Source organism: Typopeltis vanoorti, chromosome 14 (assembly GCF_054136105.1).
Source record: "Typopeltis vanoorti isolate ZY-2024b chromosome 14, IOZ_Tvanoo_1.0, whole genome shotgun sequence".
NCBI classification, from domain to species: Eukaryota; Metazoa; Arthropoda; class Arachnida; order Uropygi; family Thelyphonidae; genus Typopeltis; species Typopeltis vanoorti.
Window position 1 is genome coordinate 13,644,392 of NC_143562.1, and position 21,383 is coordinate 13,665,774.

Here is a 21,383-nt window from a genome sequence, read left to right on the forward strand (position 1 = left end):
GCCCTTTCTATCGCACCATTCAACAACGCGATCTCACTCAGTGCATCTATCTCATCTTTTTTATTCTCTGAGAAACCATTAATACTATCATTCACACTTTCTACATTCACACTCTCATAATTCTCATGTACAACCACAATTCTCATGTTTTGCATGAAGTATTGCAAATAAAAATGCTTTTGTGCAAGGTGGCACAAAACTTTCTCACAGCAGATCAAAAACACACTCACATGAAAACTTCTGAACAGTGCTTGGAGCATTTTAACAAGAATAAAACTGATTTTGTTCATCAATTTATTACTATGGATGAGACTTGGATTCACCATTACACATCAGAATCCAAACAGCAGTCAAAACAGTGGACAGAAGCTGGTTATTCAGCTCCAAAGAAGACAATATTGGTTCTATCAGATTCTGCAAAGTCCAAAGGGATTGCAATGGTAATAAATAATAATAATTTGATAGGGCTGCATTAATTTTAATTATTCTAATTGTGAGCAGTTTCTAATTTAAGTTTATATATTTAGCACTAGTCTCTTTTTTTTTTAATTTTTTTACTTTTCAGACATTGAAATGTTTTATACATGTAATCAAAGAATATCACTTTTTTTTTAAGGGTGAAAAGGGGGAAAAAGGTGAGCAAGGACCTATAGGACTTCCAGTAAGTACTATTATGCTTCAGCTGATTTAATATGTTTTAACTGGAAATGTTTCACAGTTGACAGAGGAAAACAAGATATTCTTTCCTTCATGGTTACACAGTGATCAGAATTCATCATAAAATTTATAGAAACAACTACTGTGTTAGATAAAACTTCAGTTTAATATAAACTAAAATAAAAACTCAACATTTCGACCTTCACATTAAGGGCATCATCTGGAGTATATACACGTATATACATAGAAACAAGCTGCACTACAATCTGCATACAAACTACATTTTTTCCCACCAAAGGCTTGACCTTTGGTGGGAAAAAAAACTTACTACATCAATGCTATAGTCCTGTTATTATCTATATCAATGATGGCGAACCTATGACACGAGAGTCAGCACTGACACACTTGAGGGTTTTGGGTGACACACCTTGGTTGTTGAAAAATATTGGTATTCTGATGACAGAACTGTGATAAAGCATGAAAGTTCGCTCTCAGTTAAGGCGAAGATAGGTTTCGGTTCATTGAAAGAATTATATTTTGTAGTTAGCTTATTTCTATTTTATTTTGCAACTGGCCTATAAACAACAAGCGTTTTAAGTGTACGTTTTCTTTCTTAATCATTATAATTTCTGCATAGTCATATGATATTATAAAAACTTATGAAAATTATTATCGATGTTATACGATACAAACTTATAAATACATGCTTTATATATTATAAACTTAAAGTTTTCATTGACTTCTGTGTGAAATTTGTTCATGCATGCATTCCAAGTCTCTCGACTGAGTAATACAAGTTGTGAACATATTTAAAACCACTTTAACAGAAAATATAATTCGCAGCATTAAATATTGAATTTATCTGAGTAAATAATGAAAACATTTTTATAGTTGCAATAAATTCAATAAATTTTGTTAAATAATGCAAATAGTAACAACTTACGATGACGTCGCACTAAATACTACTAAATAGCTGCTATTTAGTAGCATGATAGAGCAGCACTTCCCAAATGGGACGCAGCCCCCTTGGGGGGGGGGGGACGTAGGTTTTGTTGAGGGGGGGGGTGAAATAATGAAAACAAATTTAAAATGTTTTAAGACTAAGTAGATTTTTTTTATTTTAAAAGAAACATATTTAACTTTTATTATTTATTATTTCTTTTTTGTTTTTTTTTTATATTTTAATGGAAAAATTCACACATTGGAGTTGGTTCACAAACTTTGCTTCCTGCGTATTTCGGCACTTAATGAATATTAGTAAATATTGCTTATTCATATGTTTCATTTCAAAGCAGTGGTTAATTGTATTTACTTCGAATGCTCTCTAGGGAAGCTCCAAATCTTCCTGTCCCTTTCATCACACGTTCGTAATCAGGGACTGTTGATATTGACTTTATATACATATCAAAACTCGTTTTATATTATCACTATCATCCGAGCTAGTTTTCTGTTACCAATAAAAGTTTCGCATATACTTCACACATGAAAGAAAGGCTTAAACAAGTTCATGTGGGGAGATAGTAACTCGCTTGCAGTGGTAAACAACACACCCTCCCTAGCAGCCACTATATTGCAGAGGCAATAAAAACAAGTACTTTTATTATGCCAGTGAATAAGGTATGAGCAGTCTGTGTAATATATTTCTCAACAAATAGTGCAATTAAAGACAACTGGGATAAAAACTCACTAATTAATGAATCACATGTCCCCTCATACAGAAACTATGCTATATAGACTGAAACAAAACCATATGTTGCATGGGCAAACACAGTATCTAACTAAAAACTATTGTTATTAATTAGATGTGTGTGAGTTCGATTTGCCAAGGCAGCAATAAAATTCAACCGAACGTGTTAAAATTGTAAACGTGTTAAAATTCGTAAAAGTGTTAAAACTAAGTAATATATATATAATGAATGTTATGGCAGTTTGACATATGGAATTCGGTTAAAGAGAGTTAGCATTTCAACTCAATTGTCAGCTATGCTTTTATCTTTTGGTTGTGCGATCTTTTGTTAATACCGCACCAATCATATGCATTTCTTAATAACCTGTCATTGCGTTTCTGTTTCGCGTTAGGCTTAATTACCGTAAAGGGAGAAAAGGCACAAAAGAGAAAAATGTTCCTGGTCCGGGGATTCCCCTTATTCAGGTAATATTCACTAATTTCATGTTGTTAGTCTGTGGTGTGCCAGTATCGGTAAGTGGTGCTATTATTTGATCTATTCTATGTTAAAAAATTTAACCCTGAGATGGATAAGTGGCTGATAAAAAAAAATCAAAAAAAAATCCCACGAACAATCAGAAGCAGAAACAGACTCAAAAAAAAGGACAGTATTTCATATTTTACCAGAACAGCCTGCATTGTCTTCATAACCAAACGGTAAGAGGTATGTTTTGTATTGAATATAAATCCAATAAATATTATAATATATATCTCTATTACGATTTTTTTTCGAGGGGGGCCGTGAAATATTTTAATTTTTGCAAAGGTGGCCCTGAGATCCAGAAGTTTGGGAAGCACTGTGATAGAGTAAAACGTAACAAGGTTGCTAGGAACATACCGGTAATAAATCTGACAACCCTGCTGAAAGAAGTAGTGATAGTCTTGCATGGTCTGCCACTTAAGTAATTTGAATTGCTGGTGTATAATTCATTTCCAGTAATTGTTAGTTCTTATTAATTATTACTGCTTAATTACCGCTGTATATAATTGTGCTCTTTTTTAATTTGTGAACCCTTTTACAATTGCAGCTAGCACTAATAAAAAACTAAAATTATCACAGAAAGGAAGTAGAAGAAATTTCCAAGATGCCTGGACTGAAGAATATGGTGTTATTGATAGAGACAATAAAGTTCTCTGTAAATTGTGTGGTGAGCTATCTGTGAGTAGAACTTGGAATGTAAGAAGACATCTTGAAACTAAACACAAATGGCTCCTAAAAAAAAACTTTTGAAGAATGCAAAGAATACATATCGCAACATCTAAAACTGGCAGAATCACAATCAGGAACTTTAATTAAATATGTTTCAGGACCTTCAAATTTAGTAGCCTCAAGTTACAGTATTTCACATACTATTGTTGAACATGGGAAACCACTCCACTTAGTGATGGTGATTATATTAAAGAAGCTTTCATAAAGTGTGCATCATTTTTATTTGAGGACTTTCATAATAAGGAAGCTATTGTAAAGCGCATGAAAGAGTTACCATTAAGTAGGAATACTATTAAAGACAGAGTTATATCAGTGAATGCTAGTATAGAAAATCAAATACAACAAGACTTGAACTCTTGCCATTGTTTTTCCATTTGGCTCGACAAAACTACAGACATTATGTCATCAGCTCGATTGGCTGATTGGCTATTATTGCAAGGTATGTTCATGGTGATTCTATGCACGAGGAATTGATAAAGTTAGAAAATTTACCTCAAAACACGACAGGTAAAGACATATGCGACTGCGTTGTTAAAGTGTTCCATGAGAAACAGATAGATTTATCGAAAATATTTTCGATTACAACTGATGGTGCACCTAATATGGTTGGCCATAATGTCGGTTTTATCAAACAATTTACAGAATATGTGGCCATCTCCTGGTTTGTTTCCATTGTATACATCAGGAGACACTGTGTGCGAAATCAGTCTTAAAGGATTTGGATGATGTGATGAGAATTGTGACAAAGATAACTAATTTTATTGCTGCCAGGGCTTTAAACAAACAAGAATTTAATTCTCTTTTAAGCGAAGTTGAATCAGTGTACAATGGTCTATTAATGTACAATAATATTCAATGGTTGAGTCGTGGCCAAGTACTTGAACGGTTTGTTGAATGTTTAAATGAAATTAAATTATATTTAAATACGAAGGGCATGGAGCATGAATTTTCTCAGTTGAATGATTCTGCTCGGCTCAGTAAGCTGATGTTTTTCACAGATTTTTCATTGCACCTGAATGAACTTAATATACAATTGCAAGGTTTTGGAAAATCTGTCGATGCTATGTTTGGCACGATCAAGAGCTTTGAGAATAAACTCAAAATATTTCAACGTGATTTAGAAAGTAACAATTTTAAGTATTTCCCAAGAGTGAAAATTTTTTTTAACAAAACCAGCCCTAAAAATCGTGAACAACATATCAACCAATCTATCGAAGTTCTAAAGTCAGTAACTGAGCAGTATTCTTCTAGATTTGAGCAATTTCGAATGTTGGAACAAACAATCCAATTCATAAAGTCCTGATGAAACAGAATTCGTGGATCTTAAATTAGATAGCTCTGAGTGGTTGGATTTAAAAGATCTAGAAATGCAACTAGCCGACTTCCAGTGCAATCCTATCTGGAAAAGAAAGTTTATTGCTCTTAGAAATGAATTAGAAGAACTTGAATAGGAACGTCTGCATGATACCGAATGTAAAAATTCACAATGTGAAATTCTAAGCATGTGGAATAAATAGCCTTCCCGAAAACTTTCATGCTCTTAAAATCTTTGCTAAAGCTCTTCTAATAATTTTCTCTTCTACATACTCTTGTGAAACTCTATTTTCTGCCTTAAATAATATCAAATCAAAAGGGAGAAATAGATTGAGCAATAATTTGAGTGCTGCCTGTGTAGCATTAAAATGTACGCACTATAGCCCTTCTATAAAGCAACTTTCTACCAAAACTCAGCAACAGAAAAGTCATTAAATGTAATGTAAGTTTGTAATTTCAGTTTATTAAATTAATTGTATAATATGAATTCATAGATTTTATATCAATGTCCTATTAAATAAATAGCCTAATATGATATGTATAAGTCACCATCTATGATTATGTAGTTAAATTTATAATGCATGTATGCAAGTGGCACATCAACAACGTCAATATTTAAAAAAAAAGATGTTTGACACACCTGGGTAAAAAGGTTCGCCATCACTGATCTATATGGTTACAAAAATAAATTAAACTAGAGAGCAACATGTTAACACAAAGTTACTCATAAAAGTATACATATAAATTAAAACAAAACAGTATGGATGGTGACCAATAAAAGCTGAAATAATTGCTTAGAGTCCTAAGTCAGGGTTTGCTGGAAAACTTGAAGAACTAAGTGGGATGAACGAGTGCCATCCAAATTCTTTCTATTCTTATGCCACCATTATTGTTAAGATTAGGATGGTTAATCAAACTTTTGTTTATATTATTTTTATTATATTTTTTGGTTTATATTAAACTGAAGTTTTACTCTAACATGGTAATTGTTTCCATAATTTTTATGATGAAAATGGATATTCATGGAAGAATTGTTTTATAATGCACAGAGGGAAACAAATAGATATTTATGGAGGTGCAAATTATGGTAGTGAATCCATTTACATGACAACTGTTTTGAATTTTGTTTATAACAAAAAAAGTTTATTTTTTGTTATAAACAAAAAATAAATACATCATGAAGGTTATTTTCTTGATCATAAATTAGTAAATAATAATATTTGGTTAACCGATCAAGTGTTGATCAATTTTATTATTAACTGAACCAACTAGTTTCGCCACACTTATCTGTTGGCATCTTCAGGGCACTTACATATAGGTTTAAACACTCTCATAATTATGCGTAACTGCAAAACTGACAAGAATAAAAACTGACTAGAATAATTACAAATAAAATAGTATCGAACGTGAGTGAAACACGCATTGCGTGTACAAGATCAGCTAGCTGTTGCTGAGGAACTTTCTGTAGTTTGTATTAAAGTTCATTTCTTCGTTTTTAAGGTTCTGATTAGGGTTTTCCATATCTCTGGGAGTATTAGGCCTTGATTTCTGTTAAGGTTCACAGTAGAACGGGCGACTGTGGCTGCTTCTTTGAAAATTCTTGAATGGTAATCTTCCTCTAAGTAAGGGGAACAGCTTTTGTCCCACTCGATGACATGGTTAGTTGTGGAGAAATGAGACGATAGGCCAGAAATGTCCTGTCTGTTGTTTTTTTGACATAGCCAATGTGCTCCTTTTGCCTGATTTCGAGGCTTCTCGAAGTCTGTCCGATGTAATTAGAGCCACATGAGCATGGAATATTATAAACTCCAGCATATTTATAGAAAGGATGGTTGTCTTTTGGAGATCTTAGTAGTTTACGAATAGATTCTATAGGTTTAAATGTTACTCTTATTTTGTGTTGTTTGAGGAGATTGGCGAGCTTGTTGGACAGGTCGCTACCTACATTTTAACTCCTCTCACCACATATCACATAAACTCAGCATTATACACATGTTAAAGAAAAGAGCTATTTGCATCACAACGGACAACAAGACCCTTCAAGATGAGTTAAAATTTATTTCCAACAATCTGTACTTGAACGGCTATCCAAGAAGACTAGTCAATAAAATCCTTTTCTCTGAACCACCACAAAGAGAACAAGAAGAGATTCAATATATAAAAACGATTGCAATTCCATTTGTAAGTGGCATCTCCAACAAGCTCGCCAATCTCCTCAAACAACACAAAATAAGAGTAACATTTAAACCTATAGAATCTATTCGTAAACTACTAAGATCTCCAAAAGACAACCATCCTTTCTATAAATATGCTGGAGTTTATAATATTCCATGCTCATGTGGCTCTAATTACATCGGACAGACTTCGAGAAGCCTCGAAATCAGGCAAAAGGAGCACATTGGCTATGTCAAAAAAACAACAGACAGGACATTTCTGGCCTATCGTCTCATTTCTCCACAACTAACCATGTCATCGAGTGGGACAAAAGCTGTTCCCCTTACTTAGAGGAAGATTACCATTCAAGAATTTTCAAAGAAGCAGCCACAGTCGCCCGTTCTACTGTGAACCTTAACAGAAATCAAGGCCTAATACTCCCAGAGATATGGAAAACCCTAATCAGAACCTTAAAAACGGAAGAAATGAACTTTAATACAAACTACAGAAAGTTCCTCAGCAACAGCTAGCTGATCTTGTACACGCGATACGTGTTTCACTCACATTCGATACTATTTTATTTGTAATTATTCTAGTCAGTTTTTATTCTTGTCAGTTTTGCAGTTACGCATAATTATGAGAGTGTTTAAACCTATATGTAAGTGCCCTGAAGATGCCAACAGATAAGTGTGGCGAAACTAGTTGGTTCAGTTAATAATAAAATTGATCAACACTTGATCGGTTAACCAAATATTATTATTTACTAAAAAATAAATACTTTTTTATTGTTTATTTATGCTCAGAACACAGATGTATAAAATTATAATTGTTTGAATTTAATCAAATATGAATCTAACAGTTGAAGTAATGAAACAAAGAGAATTAAACATACAAACTTATTTCATAGAATAAAAGCCAAAAGGCTATTTTTCTGGCAACCTTAATAATAATAAAGGGGATACAAATCCTTTGATGTTTATCTGCCAGTAAGCGAAACTCTAAGAACTAGGACTAAGATCTATGAGTTTCATACCGAAAAACTATCGGCAAATCCAAGTGTAAGTAACCACTTGGTAGTACAACACCAAGGTAACTCGTATCAAAGGTGGAGCAAGCTCCCTCACTACCCTTGATATTTTCTCATAATGTAAAAACACAGCCCCTAGGGATGTAATACTGTAATTACATTATGAGGAGAGGTCACTACCCAGACCGGTTTCAACCTTTTTTGAGGTCTCATCAGTGAGCAGGTAGAGGGAGCTTGCTCCACCTTTGATACGAGTTGCCTTGGTGTTGTACTACCAAGTGGTTACTTACACTTGGATTTGCCGATAGTTTTTCGGTATGAAACTCATAGATTTTAGTCCTAGTTCTTAGAGTTTTGCTTACTGGCAGATAACATCAAAGGATTTGTATCCCCTTTGTTATTATTAAGGTTGCCAGAAAAATAGCCTTTTGGCTTTTATTCTATGTTATAATATACAGGCACACCTTTAAGGCATTCGTATAGTGAAGGTATGTAAGTTCTTTTCACTTAAACCTTGTTATCTTCCAGGTCTACCTACTCACTGATGAGACCTCAAAAAAGGTTGAAACTGATCTGGGGAGTGACCTCTCTCCTCATAATGTAATTACAGTATTACATCCCCTAGGGGCTGTGTTTTTACATTATGAGAAAATATCAAGGATAGTGATGGAACTTGCTCCACCTTTGATATGAGTTGCCTTGGTGTTGTACTACCAAGTGGTTACTTACACTTGGATTTGCCGATAGTTTTTCAGTATGAAACTCATAGATCTTACCTAGTTCTTAGAGTTTCACTTACTGGCAGATAAACATCAAAGGATTTGTATCCCCTTTATTATTAATACAAACTTATTGTTTTAATACTGACCATATTGTAATGCATACAAACATCTTACATTCTTTGCCTACCAGTTTCGCTAGCAAACTGTCTAGCTTTTGGCGTTGACAGAAAAGCATAAAAAAACTAGTAAATGCAAATTGAAATGAACATAAAAAACGTTGTAAACAATCTAGTTGCTAATTTTACACATTCGCGTGACTGAGAGGACTTATTGTTCTTATTCATTATCATGCATGCGTGTTTGTTGTAAATGCGTAATGTGATTACTGGCTAGCTGTAGTTCAGATGGATTTAGAGAGAGGATCAGGTTTTTCCACGAACTGTTCAGAATAGTACCCTGATTTCTGTTGAGGTTTCCGCCAGTTATTAACACTATTGTGGATTCCTTGAATAAACGATGTCTGTAGTCGTCATCCAAATATGGCATGGAGCTGTTTTGCCACTCTATCGTGTGGTTAGACGTACAGAAATGATGTGCTAAGCCGGAAGAAATACTTCTGTTGTGGTTTACATCACCAACATGTTCTTTTTGTCTAATCTCTAAACTCCGTGAAGTTTGTCCGATGTAGGCAAGACCACTGGAGCAAGGAATGTAATATACTCCTGGATATTTGTAGAATGGCACCTTATCTTTTGGGGATCCTAAAACCTGTCTGATGCTGCTGGTTTGTTTGAAGATCACTCCGATGTTGTAGGCTCTTAGTATTCTGGCTATTTGATAAGAAATTGACCTGATGAAAGGGATCACTACAGTAGAAATGTGCTGGGAGCTTGATTCTTCTTGTCTGGGGTTGTCACCGTATAGATATTTTTTGATGATGTTCGAAACAAAGAGAAATTGAAACTTATATTTATTTATTGAATTGAAAATAATGTCCCCCCCTAAGAGAAACTAACTGTAGTTCATTTTAAGTTGTTATTATCACTATTATACAAAGTATTCCTTTATTATCATTATTAGCAAAGTATTACTTTTCTTCCTGTTATCTGGTTACATATACATAACTAAATAAGTATAGATATGATCAGAGGAGATCATAAAGAAAGATTTTTACACCTTACAGCATGCTATTGTTAAGAGAAGGGAGAGAGAGAGATATGCCTTTGATTCTTATATCAAATTGCTGTAAATATATTTCTGTAAGAATACAGCTATATTATTTTCATTTATGTCTCTAAGTGTACCCAAGGTAAAGCTGCTCTGACAAAGCAGTTTTTTTGTTATTTATTAAATAATAACAATAAATCATATTACTATTATTAATAGAACTCTGTGAATTCAGTAGATTCATTGTAGGAGGCCTCACCCATTCAACTTGTAACACATCTGTCATAATGTACACTATCTACCAATAATTGTCTGGAGACTTTAGCAATTTACAATTGATATCAGCAGGCGAACCCTAATATCTGGTATGTCCACCTTTGGCTTTGATCAACCTCCTGCAAACCTTGAGGGAGGCTTTCCACTAATGTGCAGCAGACATTAGGTGGAATTTGTCTCCATTCTTCCAAATCAGCCTTGGGTTCAACGACAGATCGAGGATGTGCTGCTCTGGACCTCAGTTGCCACTCCAATTTGTCCCACAGGTGTTCAGTGGGGTTGAAGTCAGGACTCTGCACAGGCCAGGGCAGTCATTTAACACCCATCTTTTCATACCATTCCATAACAGCTGCAGCTTTGTGACATGGGGCATTGTCATCTTGATAGTAACACAGGTTCGTTCCATAAAAATTCCAAAGTGTAGGCAGCACCTTATTATCCAGAATATCAAGGTATTTAACCGCCTTCATGGAACCACGGACAGCAACCAGTGGTCCCACTCCAAACCAGCTGAATGCGTCCCATACCATTACTCCTCCACCACCAATACTGTGGGTACAACACACTGTGGTAACAAGCATTTACCAGACTGCTCCACACCCACACCCTGCCATCAGACTGGAAACAGGTGAACCTTGATTCATCGCTTCAGAGTGTCATTTTCCACTGGCCAATTGTCCAGTTTATCCATTCTTTGCATCAGGCAAGATGAGCCGCCTTGTTCATTGTTTTGATGTTCGGCTTGTGTGCCACTGCTCTTTCATGGAAACCAAGTAAATGGAATTCTTTTTGTACAGTATTAGTGCTTACCATGGTGTTACGTGCTCTGGAACTCATCACAGATGGTCTGTGCAGATTTTAGCCAGTTTTTGCATGCCACCCATTTTAACACTCTCCTGTCCCTGTCAGTCATTTTCAGCAGCTGCCCAGGGCATTTTCCTGCACTAGTGATACCAGAATGTCTCTATTTGTTAATCACATGAACCGTTGATTTTGGATGCTCCAATTGAGCAGCAATGACAGTAATGCCACCAATGTGATAGCCCAAAATGACACCTGTCTCGAAGTCGCTGAGTTCACGTCGTGTTGTCATACCACTTGTATTCAACTGCTATGATGAAATACTGCTTCCTACTATCTGTACACTGTTTTTATGTTATTGACAATCTGGAATGTTACATAACTTCAAATAACAGGGGTGTCTGGACAATTATTGGTAGATAGTGTATATTAATATCATTATTCCTCTTCATATTCACTACACATTCTAGCAATGCATTCCACTCACTCACCACTCTACATATAAAAGACCTACTAACTTCTTTTTGACATCCTTTATACAACTTTATGGGATGGCCTCTTATTCTTATTCTTCTTTTTCTTATATATATGTATATATATATATATATCTGTCTATCTGTCTATCTATTATTTTTGCTCCCTGAATCCATTCATATTAATCTCGTAAAACTCCACTGCCACACTGTTATATCACCTCTTTGCCTGTACGGTAAGCTCTACAATGCACATTTCCACAACTTTCCTCATAGCCAACGTTTCAGTCCTTATATTACCTTAGTTACTAATTATATATTTGGCTTAATCCTTTATCCAAGTGTGAGCAAACAAAGTTTGTGCGTGAAATATTTTCAGGACTGGGGCAACTTGTGGCAAAGGTGGGATAAGTTCTCATCACTTGCCTTAGCATCTCCCATAATACAAAGCACATATCCTTATGGGTATGTATAATGCTATGCGTTATGGAAAGGGTCACTACCCAGACCGGTTTCCACCTTTATTGAGGTATCATCAGTGGGAGCTAGACCCAGAGGTGGTGATACTAAAATGGAAGTGATTGAGAAGTCATATTTCCATATGCTAGTTACCAAAAGGTCTCACACCTTATTATTAAAATTCTCTGGATTAGAGATAGTTGATGGAAGTGTTTTTCACTTGGCTGTGTTACCAAGTATATATTTGGCTTAATCCTTTATCCAAGTGTAAGCAAACAAAGTTTGTGCCTGAAATATTTTCAGGACTGGGGAAACTCGTGGCAAAAGTGGGATAAGTTCTCATCACTTGCCTTGCATTATACATACCCATAAGGATCCCACCTTTACCAGTCCTGCAAATATATAATTGGTAACACAGGAAAGTGAAAAATGCTTCCATTACCTTAGTTACTTCTCTACCTAATCCAGTTTCCTCATCCCATTAGAAACCATTTGACTAAATTTGCACATGATAGTCCAGATATTCTGATCACGTCTTTATACAGTAGTAGAGCAATTTCCTAGTCTCAATGTAGCCTGATAAATGCTTGTACAATTATATCCTTATCTTTGCTTGTCATTATCACAGCAATATACTAAGTGATCTTCAAAACTGCTGTAATATACCGAAGAATTTCATGTTTCTATTATCTATTGTCCTGAAATCCCAAATCTTTCACCTACTGGAGTGTAGTTCCACAAATACATTATTTGTGGAACTACATTCTATAGCCTTTCACTTAATGATCAGCACAGTGCTGAACTCATTCTTCGTACTGAAGCTTTCCATGCCATAAACAAAATTACAACAACAAACACTACTGAAAAACATTTCTATCCAGGATGAAAAAACTGAAGCAATAATCCAAAAAAATTATACTGATTTAATATAATTGTAGCATTTTGAAACACTTTTCAGTTGGCATCTTGTCACGTTCCTTTTCTGTATCTACAAAACTAAATATAGATTATTTTTTTATTACTATGATTTTTCAACTTCTGATCCTGACAACCCTCTTTTTGGCTTGAACCCAGCTCTTTCCCAAGTTTCTCTTAACCTTTTCTCAAGTATGCTTGCATAAATCTTACATGCAAGATCAGTGAAGAAATTCTCAATAATTCTCATATTCAGTTTTTTTCCCCTTATAGATGAGAACCATGAGAGCTCTGCTGTCACCCAGAATTAAAACTTTTGACCAAACCTGAATAATTCAGTGTAGCCATTGAAAAATTTTTATACTTCCATATTTGAATATTACTGATTGAATATCATTTACTCAAGCTGTTTTTTCCACATTGCATGTATGTTTTATGTCTTTTTCTACTTTAAGGATCAATAGGTAAAACTGACTGCATTCCTTTTGAATTTTTTCCACCACATTTCAGTCACTGTTTATCTCATTTAATAATTTTTGAAAGTAATTACTCTGGACATCAAAATATCTTTATCATCAATTTTTATATCACATTTTTAATGTATGATTCCTTTTACAGTATGCTTTCCTCCATTTCTAAGCTTTTTTTCAATGAGCCTCCAGAACATTTTGCCACCATCTTGATATTTATTTTCTGCATTCTTAAGTCTTCCCATGAGTTTCGTTTAGTAATTTTTACACACAGCATAACTCTCTAACATTTTTCTCTCTATCTGATGATTTAATTCTAGGAGCTTTCGATGCGGTAACAGGGACAAATGACTTGAATAGTAAACACATCAGATTGGATATCAGGAGGTTGTTGAGATGGATAAAAGATAACAGTGTGATAAGAAAGGTAGTCAGTGTGTTGCCTAGGTATGGCAGTGATAAAATGAGGCAGAGAGTGAAGATTGTGAATGATATCTTAGCGGAAATGTGTGAAGAGAAAGGAGTGCAGTTTGTTAATGTGTGTAATGAGTTTGAAGGACGAATTGAACTCTATAAGAATAATGGACTGCACTTGAGTGAATTTGGTGTGAGTCACTTGGAGATACTGCTGCTGGAAGGTAGAGAAATGAGTGCAGAGAATGAATCTGATCAAATAAGAAGTGATGTGAAAGAGAGGGAGAATATGACTGAAGTGGTTATGAATGAATATGTCACGGAAATACCGTGAGACATGAATTCAAAATTATAATAACGGAATGACTCATAAATTATTATTTAATAGTAAAATTTTCGCCTGTGTATTGCAGGCATCTTCAGTAGATTTATAAAGCTAATTGAACAATAACTGACAATTCCAAAGGGAATTCTCAGTTATTGTTCAATTAACCTAAGTAAGATAACTAAAAAGATCAATAAATTTCTTAACTAAAAAAAAAATATATATATATATATATATATATATATATATATATATACTGCCCCACCTGATGCCTACTGCGCTCCCCCGAGTTCCGGACTGGTAGGCCAGTTCTTGAATTCTGAAGACTTGAAAGGGGATTCTGCCCACCTGGTGCTTATGGCACCCAACCCTCTGAGTTCTGGACTGGTAGGCCAGTTCTCCTTGAATTCTGATGACTCGAATTTTGAAAACTCAAAAGGGAGGGTTCCACTCCCCTGGCACCTATGGTGCCCAACCACCTGAGTTCCGAACTGGTAGGCCAGTTCTCCTTGAATTCTGATGACTCGAATTTTGAAGACTCGACACTCAGGGTAACCCCTTAGTTTCAAAACGTTTCATATAACTTGATTATAGAGTAGATATATACAATAAAAAGTTAGGAAAGATTAGCTGATTTATAAAGTACTATCTCCCATAAAGGGGATAGACATAAACCATTGGAAAAATGTGAAACTTTACTTCACTCTCCTAACTTAAACAGATCTGATGGTTTACATCTATCCCCTTTATGGGAGATAGTACTTTATAAATCAGCTAATCATTCCTAACTTTTTATTGTATATTATATATATATATATATATATATATATATATATATATATTTTTTTTTTTAAATTTTTTTTTTAGTTAGGAAATTTATTGACCTTTTTCGTTATCTTACATTAGCTACGTAGGTGGCGCCCTTTGGAAATTGTCAGTTATTGTTCAATTAGCTTTATAAATATACTGAAGATGCCTGCGATATACAGGCAAAAAGTTTACTATTAAATAATAATTTACGTGAGTTATTTGGTTATGGATGAAGAAGTGAGTAGCATGAGTATAGAGAATGAGAGAACAAGCATGCAAGACAAACAGGGAAACAGGGAGGCTCAGGGGACAGGGGAACACAGAGTGAGAAAGATTGCTCCAAGAGGATGTGAATGCGTGTGTAGACAAAAAGGGAAGGGGATGACTTGGGCTCAAAGGGAAAACAGTTGGATTTGAAGAAGGTTCTAAGAGGAATAAGGATAAAAAGAAATGGCTTGAGTTAAGCATGGAGAAGTCACATCAAATAAATGATATCAGTGAAACTTGCTATAGATTTAGGAAAGAGCTGCTATTTGTATAGTAAATTGCCTCTGGATGTTTTCCAATATCTCCTCCATTCTTTTGAAAACTAGAAAACCAAATCTGTGCACATTAATCCATATATGGACTAATCAAAGCTTATACAATGGAATCATAACATCCTTACTTTTATATGTCAGTATTCTCTGCATGACTGTCATATTCTGTCTCTTGTCCTCACAATTTTAGCAATGTGTTTCCAAAATATTAGATCCTTATCCACTATTCCTTGGATCTTTCATCTCTAAAATGTCCCTGCTAACTATATACTATGCAGCCCATATATGGACTAATCAAAGCTTATACAATAGAATCATAACATCCTTACTTTTATATGTCAGTATTCTTTGCATGATGTCATATTCTGTCTCTTGTCCTCACAATTTCAGCAATGTGTTTCCAAAATATTAGATCCTTATCCACTATTCCTTGGATCTTTCATTCTCCTCTAAAATGTCCCCACTAACTGTATACTATGCATAACTGGTAATTAGTTTACGGAATTAACAACACAAATGAAGTATATTAATTAAAGGTAACTTTAATGAATCACTTCTATATTTCGGCAACGTCACATTGCCATCTTTAGGAACATAAAGATATGGTATGTGCACTCAGGAACTAACACAAAGCAAATGAGGAAGAAAGCAAAAAACTAATATTGTTCCTAAAGTCCTAATGGTGCCCTCTCGCAGGTTAATTTGGTAGTCTTGGCAGTTGGGCTGAAGTTCTCATAATGAAAGTCTCCCAAATTTGGGGCAGTTTCATGCACCCAAATTTGTTGAGGTTAGGAATGTTTTTTAGAGCTGCTGAAGATTCTTTGAATAATCTTTCGTATTTAAACTTGCTGCGATGAATTATTTTTGTTTTCTTCCAATGAATTTTATGGTGGGTATCTAAGGCATGGTCTGCCAGCCCAGAGCGGCTGTATTGGTGAAACCAGATGTAGTCTTGGTGTTCTGAAATCCTGATATTTGTTGTTCTGCCTGTTTGGCCAAAGTAGGACAATTTGCAGCTGCAAGGGACCTGGTATACACCAGGTAGGTCTAGGGGAAGTGGTTGGTCTTTGGTAGAGCAGATAAGGGATGCCAACTTTTTATATGGTCTGTAACAGGAAGTAAGGTCATATTTTTTGAGGATATTGGTTATTTTCTCAGAGGTGCCCTGGATGTAGGGGATGGTGATAGACTTGGTGTAATCTTTATTGTGGAGGGGGGGAGGGGGGTTGTGGTGTACAGGTTTTAGTATTTTTTGGATTTTTTTGGGGTTATAGCCATTGGCTAAGAAAGTGTTGAGGATGTGGTTTAGTTCATTAGTCAGGGCCTTGTCATCTGAGCAGATTAATTTTGCCCTGTTATATAGTGTTTTTATCACCCCATATTGTTGTGAGGGGGGGGGGGATTGCTGGTGAATGTATCGGCCAGTATGGGTGGGTTTTCTGTAAACAGAGAAAACCAAAGATCCATTAAGCTGGCAGGTGATTAAAGTGTCTAGGAAGGGGAGGGTGTTGTTTTCCTCTTTTTCTAAGGTGAACTGGACTCTGGGGTGTTGGTTGTTTAAGTGTGTTAGGAAGGAGTGGAGTGTGTCTGAGCCATGTGGCCAAATAGCAAACATATCATCCACATAACGAAGCCAAATAGTGGGTTTTTGTGGGGCGGAGTTTAAGGCTTTCTCTTCAAATGTCTCCATAAAGAAATTGGCCAAGGGTGGGGAAAGTGGTGAACCCATGGCTGTCCCCTCTATCTGTTTGTAGAACTTTCCTTGCCAAACGAAATAGCCTGAGTTCATTGTGAACTGAAATAGGACTGAGATATCGGGTGGAAACTTGGCTTGGATGAGCTCAAGGGTTTCTTCGAGTGGGATAAGCCAAGTTTCCACCTGATATCTCAGCCCTATTTCAGTTCACAATGAACTCAGGCTATTTCGTTTGGCAAGGAAAGTTCTACAAACAGATAGAAGGGACAGCCATGGGTTCACCACTTTCCCCACCCTTGGCCAATTTCTTTATGGAGACATTTGAAGAGAAAGCCTTAAACTCCGCCCCACAAAAAACACTATTTGGCTTCATTATGTGGATGATGTGTTTGCTATTTGGCCACATGGCTCAGACACACTCCACTCCTTCCTAACACACTTAAACAACCAACACCCCAGAGTCCAGTTCACCTTAGAAAAAGAGGAAAACAATACCCTCCCCTTCCTAGACACTTTAATCACCCGCCAGCTTAATGGATCTTTGGTTTTCTCTGTTTACAGAAAACCCACCCATACTGGCCGATACATTCACCAGCAATCCCCCCCCCCAAAAAAAAACAATATGGAGTGATAAAAACACTATATAACAGGGCAAAATTAATCTGCTCAGATGACAAGGCCCTGACTAATGAACTAAACCACATCCTCAACACTTTCTTAGCCAATGGCTATAACCCCAAAAAAATCCAAAAAATACTAAAACCTGTAAACCACAACCCCCTCCCCCCCCCCTCCACAATAAAGATTACACCAAGTCTATCACCATCCCCTACATCCAGGGCACCTCTGAGAAAATAACCAATATCCTCAAAAAATATGACCTTACTTCCTGTTACAGACCATATAAAAAGTTGGCATCCCTTATCCGCTCTACCAAAGACCAACCACTTCCCCTAGACCTACCTGGTGTATACCAGGTCCCTTGCAGCTGCAAATTGTCCTACTTTGGCCAAACAGACAAAACAACAAATATCAGGATTTCAGAACACCAAGACTACATCCGGTTTCACCAATACAGCCGCTCTGGGCTGGCAGACCATGCCTTAGATACCCACCATAAAATTCGTTGGAAGAAAACAAAATAATTCATCGCAGCAAGTTTAAATACGAAAGATTATTCAAAGAATCTTCAGCAGCTCTAAAAAACATTCCTAACCTCAACAAATTTGGGTGCATGAAACTGCCCCAAATTTGGGAGACTTTCATTATGAGAACTTCAGCCCAACTGCCAAGACTACCAAATTACCCCGCAAGAGGGCACCATTAGGACTTTAGGAACAATATTAGTTTTTTGCTTTCTTCCTCATTTGCTTTGTGTTAGTTCCTGAGTGCACATACCATATCTTTATGTTCCTGAAGATGGCAATGTGACGTTGCCGAAATATAGAAGTGATTCATTAAAGTTACCTTTAATTAATATACTTCATTTGTGTTGTTAATTCCGTAAACTAATTACCAGTTATGTCTAACCAACGTATAAGCCTTGCTACTGTATAGTATGCAGCCCATCTTTGCTTCCCAACTTTCAAAACCTTATACTTTGAACCAGTAAACCCATTCACTTCCCCTTCTTTCATTCCACTTAAGTTCTCTTGCAAAGAGAACTTAAGTTCTCTTGCAAAGCTATATATGCTTTATTACTCATATTTTTTCTCAATTTTGCATCATCTGCAAGCAGCTGTATATCACCATTCAAGCATTTCCCAATATCATCAATATATAAGTTAAATATCAGTGACCCACAAAACATACCCTTAGTGCACACTACTGGTGACTTTCTTTCTGGAATATCATTTCCCTATACACAACTTGCTAATAGTCATCAGACAGCCAATCTCCAATCCAGCACACTAATCTACTATCTAACCCCATCCGTTTTGTTTTAATTACCAGCTTGTCATGTGGCAATCTGTTAAAGTCCTTTGCAAAATCTAAATATACTGCAGCGTATTCATCTCCCTTATCCAATACATTTGTCATCTTGTTATAATAAGTAAATAAACTGCTAAAACACAATCTCACTTTAGCAGATCCATGCTGACCATCAAAGAGGATTTTGCTGTAATTCTGAATCTTGGTTCTCATTAACTTCCCTAACACTTGAACCACAATTCCAGACATACAGATTTTCCTATAATTAGAGGCTTTAATCTTATCACTTCCTTTATGAAGCAAAACAATTTTGTCTTCTTTCTTCTCCTTTGGAATTTTGTTGCATGTTTTTGTGCACGCTATGACTCTGAACTCTGTTAACTGATGTGAAAATAATACTAAAGTTAAGTCTCATCTCTTGCTCTCTTAATATAGTTTGACTTCCCTATTTTCTGGAAACATAGAAAATGCACATAATAGTGAAAAAATACAGATGTTAAATGAAATTAATGCAATAACATAAGGTAAATTTTTAGTCTTCACATAATGAACTATCCATCTTCATTTTAAAAATTACACCATATCAGAATTTCTTGGGTTCAGTTTTTCTTTTATATGTTATTCATATTTATGTGTTATTCTTATAGAGAAAGCATTACTTAAATAATAATTCTTCAATACAGCACAATTTCATACATTTCAGGGGCCTGTGGGTGTCCGAGGTGTACCAGGAAGGCCAGGTGCTGATGGTAAATCTGGTATAATGGTAAATCATCTGAATATGTAGCTGACATAACCAGATTATTACAAAATAACTTTAATTCTAGTGATATTAGTTCATATTGGAAATTTTAAATATTAAATCTCATAGAAAATTAAGTAATGTAAACTTTGAACTTTTCTTATTTATGAAATATCTATTTTCAGAAACATACATACTAAAAATATGGAATCATATTGTGTAATGTCAGTCATGCAATAAATAATCCAATCAGAGGCAAGTGGCTATCTTAGTTATGGATAGCTCTTCTGATCCTATGACTGTGTCCAATACGCTCACATCCCGAGTCCCCTCCATCACATGCTGCCTCAAGTAATTATCTCTCAGTAGATGTATAAATTTCATGTCCTTCCTGCCACGTGATCTTTCTTCCTTCCAATGTATATCTCCATAGTAGAAGTACCCCATATAATCACTTGACCTGCACTCATTGTACTAATTTGCTGATGCATTTCTTCCAGATAATCCCTAGAACCTTTTGACCTATAGCAGCAACAAACCATATTATTTTGTCTTATTAGCCTTGATTTCACACTAGACTGCTTCAAATGAACAGCCACCCTCCCACCTATGTCCTATTCTTTTTGGCTGTAATTCATCTGCTATCCTAAGCAGCACCCCTTCCTTGAAAACACTAAACCCTTCATATTCTTTCCCTATAAAGATCATGTGCTGAGTTCTCACTAATGCCTATAACTTTAAGCAAGGTTGCACTAACCAGTGCCAAAAACTCCTCCCTCTTGTTCCTGATACTTCTGGCATTAGTATATAGAAACTGAAGCATCCCTTTAGGCCCCAACCACTTTTGCTTCCTGAAATGACTACTATAGTCAATATTTGTGGAGAGAATGGATTCTGAACTTGGTCGATCTCATACTCACTTGCCCCATCATGAATAGCTTTACACACACGTTCACCTGCATCACTCTAATTGCTTAAGTTTTCCTAAATTTGTGTTCAGTATGCCCAGTGAACAAAGTTCAGTATTCCTGCAAACATTCGGATGGGTTTATGAGTATATGGTACAATGAGAGCTTCTCATTAACAGAACCACATGTGTGCTAATTAGCATTCATCTTCTGATATGAAGCCTCAGATGAATTCAAAAATATAATAACGGAATAACTCAAGTAAATTATTATTTAATATAATTTTCGCCTGTGTATCGCAGGCATCTTCAGTACATTTATAAAGCTAATTGAACAATAACTGACAATTGCAAAGGGCACCACCTAAGTAGCTAATGTAAGATAACGAAAAAGGTCAATAAATTTCCTAACTAAAAAAATAAATAAATAAATATACAATAAAAAGTTAGGAAAGATTAGCTGATTTATAAAGTACTTTTTAGCGGATTTATAAAGCTGATTTATAGATAGTTTATGTCTATCTCCCATAAAGGGGATAGACATAAACCATCGAATCTGTTTAAATTAGGAAAGTGAAGTAGAACTTCACATGTTTCTTTATAAAGACGTTCACAAAAGTCGGTTCCATGATGAACCGACTTTTGTG

General features: G+C 35.5%; 1 protein-coding gene across 10 annotated transcripts in view; it reads left to right on the forward strand.

The window, feature by feature from the left end:
* The window catches only part of LOC150099238 (uncharacterized), an 825,097-nt gene that overhangs the window by 611,338 nt on the left and 192,376 nt on the right, over positions 1 to 21,383 (forward strand). For all 10 annotated transcript variants that reach the window (XM_090403353.1, XM_090403348.1, XM_090403355.1 and 7 more), the window contains 2 exons: positions 617 to 661; positions 19,791 to 19,853. In XM_090403353.1, coding sequence (XP_090259479.1) covers positions 617 to 661; positions 19,791 to 19,853 — 108 coding nt within the window. The remainder of the gene's footprint in view (positions 1 to 616; positions 662 to 19,790; positions 19,854 to 21,383) is intronic.